The following is a 7,747-nucleotide window of genomic DNA, read 5'->3' as shown; positions in this document are numbered from 1 at the left end:
CTGAAGTTCATTGGTCGATAATTAAAAACAACAATAACACATCATTAACAATTGCGAAAAAATGTAATCATTTTTAGCACGAATATAAATTAGCGTAATTCGTTGGTTCAAAACCAGATATACCCTTTGAAAATAGCGTCATGCATGAATTAACGCTTCAAAGGCAGTGAGAAAAAAAGTACGATTACAATATAAGAAAAAGCAAACTATTTAATCATTGCTAATTCATTTAAAACAAAATTCAAATGATACCAAGTGCTACATAACAGTAACTAACGCCCTAACCTCAGGGTTAAAACAGTAACTATCATAATGCCTCCAAAATAATAAAAAAAATAGCTCCTAACAGTAGTCATTGACTCTTCAGTGTATGCAGTTATATAATCAATGGTATTGTGTGGTGTATATACTGATATCGAATAGGATCCAACAGGGTAGAATCAGTTTTGTAGTACTAAACATATCATATTTGTAAATATATTTTCAGAATCTGTCTTCAGTGTGATTTACATTAATACATTCTTCAGCAATGTTAACGACGAAAGTCATGATAACATGACATGACCTGAAATCAGTCACGTTCTATAAAAGGTATATTTTTTCACTTCTCTGCGTGTTCAACCCTCACATCTCTACATAATTAAATGACAGCAAGCTCTGTTTACTCAGAGAAAATGACACAACAAGGGATTGGCGGAAAATGGCACATCCTCATCTTTGGATGGCCGAATATTTATTAAAAGTTATTTTAAGGTTATTTAACACTTTTAACTTGTATTTTCTGTGAGTAAAGGTGCGGCCTATAAATTAAGCGCCCACCTGTGAACAAGCTAACAAGCATACAAATAAGATGTCCATATGACGAACGTACATCAATATACACATGAAAATAGTGTAAAATAGCATATTATCAATATTAAAACACACATATAGACATCCAAAGTTTATATATATAGACATCAAAAGTTTACATTATATGGCAAACAAAATTAAATATCAACAGTTTGCATAATCCACATCTAAGGAAATCAGTTGCATGAAATTACAGTATATGGGTTGAGGTGGGAGGGTTGAAAATGTTTTCTGTGATCTATGTGTAGAAGTTTTCTGGAACGGCTGGAGGAATTAAAGATGGCGGTCAGCTGAAAATTTGATCTGGCCCCTATGGGGTTTACACTCGGAAAAAGGGGTCATCGATCATGTGATGTCGATTAGCCAATGAAAACGCATTGTGATAAATAAAGCCGGGAAATTTAAATCCAGTATCTGCGATCGTGAAAAAAGTTGTCTATTGCTAGACTTTTTATTTTTTCACTTCTCTGCGTGTTCAACCCTCACATCTCTACATAATTAAATGACAGCAAGCTCTGTTTACTCAGAGAAAATGACACAACAAGGGATTGGCGGAAAATGGCACATCCTCATCTTTGGATGGCCGAATATTTATTAAAAGTTATTTTAAGGTTATTTAACACTTTTAACTTGTATTTTCTGTGAGTAAAGGTGCGGCCTATAAATTAAGCGCCACAAGACATCATAAAAGAGAAACGTTATGATGACGCCGCCACCCTTGCTGGCCTTGTACTGTCAAATTTAACTTATTGCCTTAATAACAATATAAATTCATAATTATAAACATTATTTAAAAGAATAACAGGTGAACATATCAAAATAACCAATAATTACTAAATTGGCACTCGGTTATAATGTACATTTGGCAAAGCAAAAGTCAAGTTGCTCATAAAAGAAAAACAATCCTTGAAAACCTTCCAATGGGAAGGGCGTACCGCCACTACCCTGGGAATAAATAGTTACAAAAAACCTGCAAAGAATTAAACATTAAATATCAATGAAAAGAAAAAGAGTGAGAATCAAAATAATGTCTCTGAATTCCAAATGGATTGGGCGTACCGCCACTCATCCAAGTGAAATCAATAAGTCCATACAAAACAGAATCTCACAATATACTTCTAGTTACATACATGTATATGTACATATAAAGAAAGAGCAAATCATGGAGGGCGTACCGCCACTATTCCATTGCAAAGAAAAGTCATCTAACTATAAATGTACTGCCAAAAATAATTTTAACAACTGTATGTTAACACAGATAAAACTATTCAAGACACATTCATATCTGACAGAGCAGGTGAGCGGATATATTTCTTAAATGCATCAGTTTTCCAACGTCCTAAAGTGCGTAGTTGTGAATCAGAGAAATTGCATGTCGAACTAGCATGACTGGCTCCTCCAATGCGAAAGGAGTGACCTTTGTATCTAGAAGCATCTAAACCACAGGTCAAAAGGCAATCATGAACTAAGGATTCGAATCTTCTCCGAGAAAGGGGATTCGAAAGTTTGTCTATAAAAAGACAACCACTACTAGCGCCACGTTGCTTAACGTAAGCATGCAGGGCTTGTACCGGACAGAAAGGATGTCGAGGTAGAGCAACAATAGGAACCGAATGGGGTTGTTGACTAATGTTGTGTTTGAAGTTTTTGAAAACTAGATGAACTTTGACAGCCTGATCATTCTTCACTTCAAACGACACATCCTCTAACTGTAATACTCTTTCAGATTGTGGCTTGGTAAAAGCTAACAACTCCCCAATCCGGGCTAAAGCATAAAATGCTGTTGTGAATATAGCCCGGAACATCAGGTTGTCATAACTACCTGTAACCATATGTGGCAAACACCGGCATAGACGATGTAAAATTGGTTGTGTGATGGGTAAGCGCGTATCAAAAGAAGGAGCTAATCGAGCTACACCATTAACTGCTTTGCGAACTAAGAAAACCTTAGTTGGGTCGTACATATTATTGACCTTGTGTACAAAAGCTAAAGCAGAAAGCTGGGACAATATTGTACTATGAGCCTTCCCATTTTTGTAGGCATAGGCAACATAAAGGGCTACAATAGTATATGGTACAGGAAACTGTAATGGAATGCCCAAATAAACCCTGCAAAAGTCAGAAATACTCTGAAGGGCTTTATTATATAATTTCCTGGATGCTGGGGTAAGAGATGCATGTACAAGGCTGGTTAACGTTGGAATAAGGCTGCAGGCTTCAGATGACTGGGGACTGTTGTTGGAAGTCTGTCCGCAGAGGGCAGCAGTGTCTTGAATAGCTCTACCTGTGAACGAGACAAAGCATCAGCCAAAACGTTCTGAGCACCAGGAATATGAGTTGCCCGTACCATGATATTATGTTGCAGGCAATTCAAGACTAATATACGAATTAGGGCCATAATCTGGGGGTCCCGAGAAGTCTGATTATTTATGATAGACACTAGAGACAAGTTATCAGTGAATAACCAAATAGCCTTTTGCGAAAAATGTGCTGCCCATACCACTAACGCTACAACAATGGGGTAGAGTTCCAAAATGTTGATATGTGGTGTTTCACATGGGAGGTTCCATGTACCAGAAAACCACGAGTTGCCAAATACAGCACCGTATCCTATTGTGGATGAAGCATCTGTATATAAACTCAATGTGTCTGATGTCAGCCAGGTATCCGAGAGGAAAAAACTTTTTCCGTTGAAACGATCTAAAAATTCGCTCCACATGTTCAGATCTGCTCGACCACCACTATTAAGACGAATTTTGTAACTAGGTTTTCTAATACCTTTTGTTAAGTCTATCAATCGTCGTAGAAATGGGCGACCAGGTACCACAACACTGGTTGCAAATTGAAGTTTTCCAATAATGGACTGAAGTTCTTTGAGAGTTATTTTCTTTTTGTTCTGGAATGCTCTACATAGATTCCTACATTCATCTAATTTGTCTAATGGCAATCTAGCTTCTTGTAATATTGTATCTAATGTAATGCCAAGAAACGGCATTGACCTGGTCCGGGCCAAAAGTTTTATCTGGAGCCAGGGGTACTCCTATCTCTGAACATAATTTAGTAAAATTTTGGAGACTTTGAGCACATTGGGAAAGGGAAGATTCGATAAATAAAAAATCATCCAAAACATGAACTATGGCTGATGCTTTGCAGTGCCGATATGCCGCCCATTCAATGGCCGTACTGAATGCCTCAAATATTCTACAACTTTCAGCAAGTCCCATGGGAAGACACTTATCATAATAAAATTGATTTTTCCATTTAAAACCGAGTAGGTGCCGCTGACTTGGATGAATTGGAATTATCCGAAATGCGGACTCTATATCAGTTTTGGCCAAAAATGCATTTGGTAGATGTTTAATAAATGAAATAGCATCTTGAATATTATGATATTGTACTGATGAATATTCTTCAGGTATCCCATCATTCACTGAACTACCATTGGGATAACTGAGGTGGTGAATTAAACGAAATTGACCTTCTATCTTCTTTGGAACTACACCTAGAGGACTTATATGCATATTAGGAAAAGGGGGCTCTACAAAAGGCCCAGCAATTCTGCCTGCCTCTAATTCTTTCTTTAACTTCTTATCAACCACCTCAGGCATCTCAATCGCAGATTTTAAATTATTGCAAGTGTGGCCCATGGGACTGCCTTCAAAGTGAATTTCAAAACCTTTTGAGAAACCATTGATTAAAAACATGGCTTTATCCTTGTCATACTCCTCAAGTACCAGTGCTAATGCTTTGACATTAATAGGGGTAGTAATGTCGAGGGCGTTGGGGTCCAAAACCACTACCGCGGGGGAAAAATCTTGGCTGGTTGGAGGTGTTTTGACGGGGACGAAAAGTTTGCCGAAAACGCGTGGGTGTCTGTATATGTGGACGGGAATGTGCCATAACTGGGCATTGCGTTACCGGATGTTTGGCATTACAAATGCCACATTTATGGGAGTAGCGACAACCACCACAATACTCGCCGCGAGCAAATTTGTGACATATTCCCGGTTTATTTGTCGATGATCCCGAGGTCGGGCGACGGGAGAGAGCTTCATTCCATAGCTCGAGATGAAGCATGTCCCAACGTAGGGAGTAATTAGCATTTGCGCGGAGACGCCGAAAATTGGTGTCATAAAATTGCCAATCAGCTGGTTTTGATGCTAAATTGCGTATCATGGATTGGTACTTGAGGAGCTGAGGATATGCTGCCTGATCATTTAAACAATAAACGGCAATATAAATGGAGAACTTCGTCGTCCATTCTTCGATGGTTAGGGGTTTGTTGGTTGTGTCTTTGTGTACCCACTGAATGTTTGTATTCCCACTGTCATCTGTAGACAGTACCATTTGTAAAGAGTCAGTGTTCTTTTTGTTATTGAACTCATGTCCACAAACTTGCCCATTAGTATGTTTTGTTTAATTTTAGGATCAACCAGATCCACTAGTGGGGTGGTTATCTGAGCCCCGGCTGAAAAACTAGTCAGTTCATCAGAAGTAGTTGTCATGCTGGCGAGTTGATTAGCAGGAAGGATTATCGAATCTAACCCACCTACAGAGTCCTCCACGGTGACAGCACTCGCACTATGATTAGAGGTGGCTGGGGTATTTGAGGTCATGGGTGGAGGTCCTACGTCTTGTGGTATGGCACTGCCGGACTGTGCATTAGCAGCAATACCGCCAGTTGATATTGTCCCGGTTTGGTTCCTTGCCTCCTGTAAGCCTGCTTTAAAGGCCTCCTTCATCAGGGCCTTTAACCGGTCTTCAGTTATAGAGGTTGTCCCCCTTTCAGGTTCCTGGGACACATCCCTGGAATCGGCGTCCGGCACAGAAGCTGTGTTAGCCTGTTGTTGTTGTGGCTCTGGCGCATGAACATTATTTGTAGCTGCCGTCCGGCGCTTCTTGGGAGGCATGGTCTAGGAAATAAAGAAAGGAAAGCCAGAACATTTTTTTTTTTTTTTTTTTTTTTTTAACCTTCACCTTCTTATTTAGAAGATACAGGAGCACTTAACAGATGTACACCCCAACATTGAATGCAATGGTAAAATATCCATACATTGACAACAAATCTAAAATTTGAAAAGAAATGTTGCTTTAATATGAGAAAAAAGGCAGGGTAAAATGATATTGTAGGGTGCATAAATGCTTATCATAAACTCGAGACTCACAAATCATATTATTAAATAAGATATGATTTCAACCAATAATGTCGATTATGTAATGTAATATAGATATCAAGTAGCCGGCCAAAGGCAAGGCAAAATTCAAGAATTAATATAAGGCAAATTGAGTCAGACTCACAAGTAATCCATTCTGATGAAGCCGGCCAAAGGCAGGGCAAAATTCATTTATAATGTAAACATTTTAAAATTCTGAGCCAGAGACTCACAAGTAATCTTATTCTGATGAAGCCGGCCAAAGGCAGGGCAAAATTCATTTAGTATTGTAAACGTTCAAAATTCTGAGCCAGAGACTCACAAGATCTACTAACTTCATATATAGTACAAGCAGCTCTGGGTTTACACCTCTACCGAAGCAGAATATGGCGTATATGCCGAAGCAAGGCCCTGAGAAGCGGTACATTATTAAAGAAAGCAACTTTTTTTTTTTTTTTTTTTTTTTTTTTTTTTTTTTTACACAGTTTAAAAGTATTTTGTAATGTAGTCAATAATAGATAAGCTTATATTGATTTACTAATATACAGTTGCTCCAGGAATACTATAAACAGACTCCAAAAGAATTAAAACTAAATAATATATAATAACTGAAAAGCATAAACTTGCAAGAAATTCAATTTATGAAAGGCTATTTAAAATTATTGTTGTCTGAATTGAAATGACAGTCTTCGCATAATAAAGCTATTGGGAAAGGGGGGACAACTCGTATCAACACGCATGAACAACGACAGCTGAAAGTCTAATCTGAGCCGAGGGCAAAAATCACACAACTTTTAATAGATCGAAAGTAGGGTTTCTGATCCCGAAGATGAACACCGTCAGTGTGTAAAAGAGGAAATACATTCCAGATTGACCGCCTATGGTCCCAAAGAATAGCCCGAGGCATACACAAACGTTCTGCTAGGAGAGAATTAACCTGAGAAACACGATCATTGTAAACTTCTACCGATACATCCCCTTTACGAGTGCGGGTCGAGGCTCGGAAAAATAACTTACAAACTGCAACCTTTCTAACACCACCTATATCTAAGAGCCAATCTACAAATGCACACAACTCCCGAACAACCGACTCTGGGTCTGCCGAAGGACTACTCAAATCATTGCCCCCCGCACTGTAAACAAACCAAGTCAAAATGTGACTCGCGATAACTGCGTGAAAATTCTCTTACGATTCGATTGATACTACCGCCAGGAAGCCCAGTAAAATCTAACTGAATCATACTGAAGTCCTAGATTCGACCGAGATGGTAGCTCGTTTACATAACGTGAAAGCCGAGATATAAAGCTATGGCCCAACACTAAAACATTCCTACGAGACGCCATTACGCTGTCAGACATGGTTCGTTGGAACACGTGTTTGACCCAATCATGTAAACAAACCGCATATATCTCAAGCGAATTCACTCACCAGGAATCCAATGTGTCCTGTACGTAGAAAAAAACAGATGTTTGAAAATGTTTTCTGTGATCTATGTGTAGAAGTTTTCTGGAACGGCTGGAGGAATTAAAAGATGGCGGTCAGCTGAAAATTTGATCTGGCCCCTATGGGGTTTACACTCGGAAAAAGGGGTCATCGATCATGTGATGTCGATTAGCCAATGAAAACGCATTGTGATAAATAAAGCCGGAAATTTAAATCCAGTATCTGCGATCGTGAAAAAAGTTGTCTATTGCTAGACTTTTTATTTTATATTTCTTATAAGTAATATTTTATAAACACG

At 38.6% G+C, this 7,747-nt stretch overlaps 1 protein-coding gene across 1 annotated transcript; it reads right to left on the bottom strand.

Annotated features, from left to right (window-relative positions):
- Positions 1-690: 690 nt before the first annotated feature.
- On the bottom strand, positions 691-7,529 carry LOC138312842 (uncharacterized). Its single transcript, XM_069253586.1, has 3 exons — positions 7,435-7,529; positions 5,402-5,765; positions 691-3,136 (listed from the first exon to the last, which is right to left on the bottom strand). The coding sequence occupies exons 2-3, from the start codon at positions 5,760-5,762 to the stop codon at positions 2,121-2,123; spliced, it is 1,377 nt and encodes a 458-aa protein (XP_069109687.1). The 5' UTR covers positions 5,763-5,765; positions 7,435-7,529; the 3' UTR covers positions 691-2,120.
- Between the last annotated feature and the right edge of the window lie 218 nt (positions 7,530-7,747).

The sequence above is a fragment of the Argopecten irradians genome, unplaced genomic scaffold, assembly GCF_041381155.1.
Source record: "Argopecten irradians isolate NY unplaced genomic scaffold, Ai_NY scaffold_0493, whole genome shotgun sequence".
Taxonomy (NCBI): domain Eukaryota; kingdom Metazoa; phylum Mollusca; class Bivalvia; order Pectinida; family Pectinidae; genus Argopecten; species Argopecten irradians.
The sequence above is the reverse complement of the archived record's forward strand: the minus strand, read 5'-3'. Positions and strand labels throughout refer to the sequence as shown.

Coding starts and splice junctions, on each gene's coding strand:
- LOC138312842 (XM_069253586.1), bottom strand. CDS start 5,762: ATGCCTCCCAAGAAGCGCCGGACGGCAGCTACAAATAATGTTCATGCG. Junction 3,137..5,401: donor CACCGTGGAGGACTCTGTAG/GTGGGTTAGATT, acceptor TCTCGTTCACAG/GTAGAGCTATTCAAGACACT.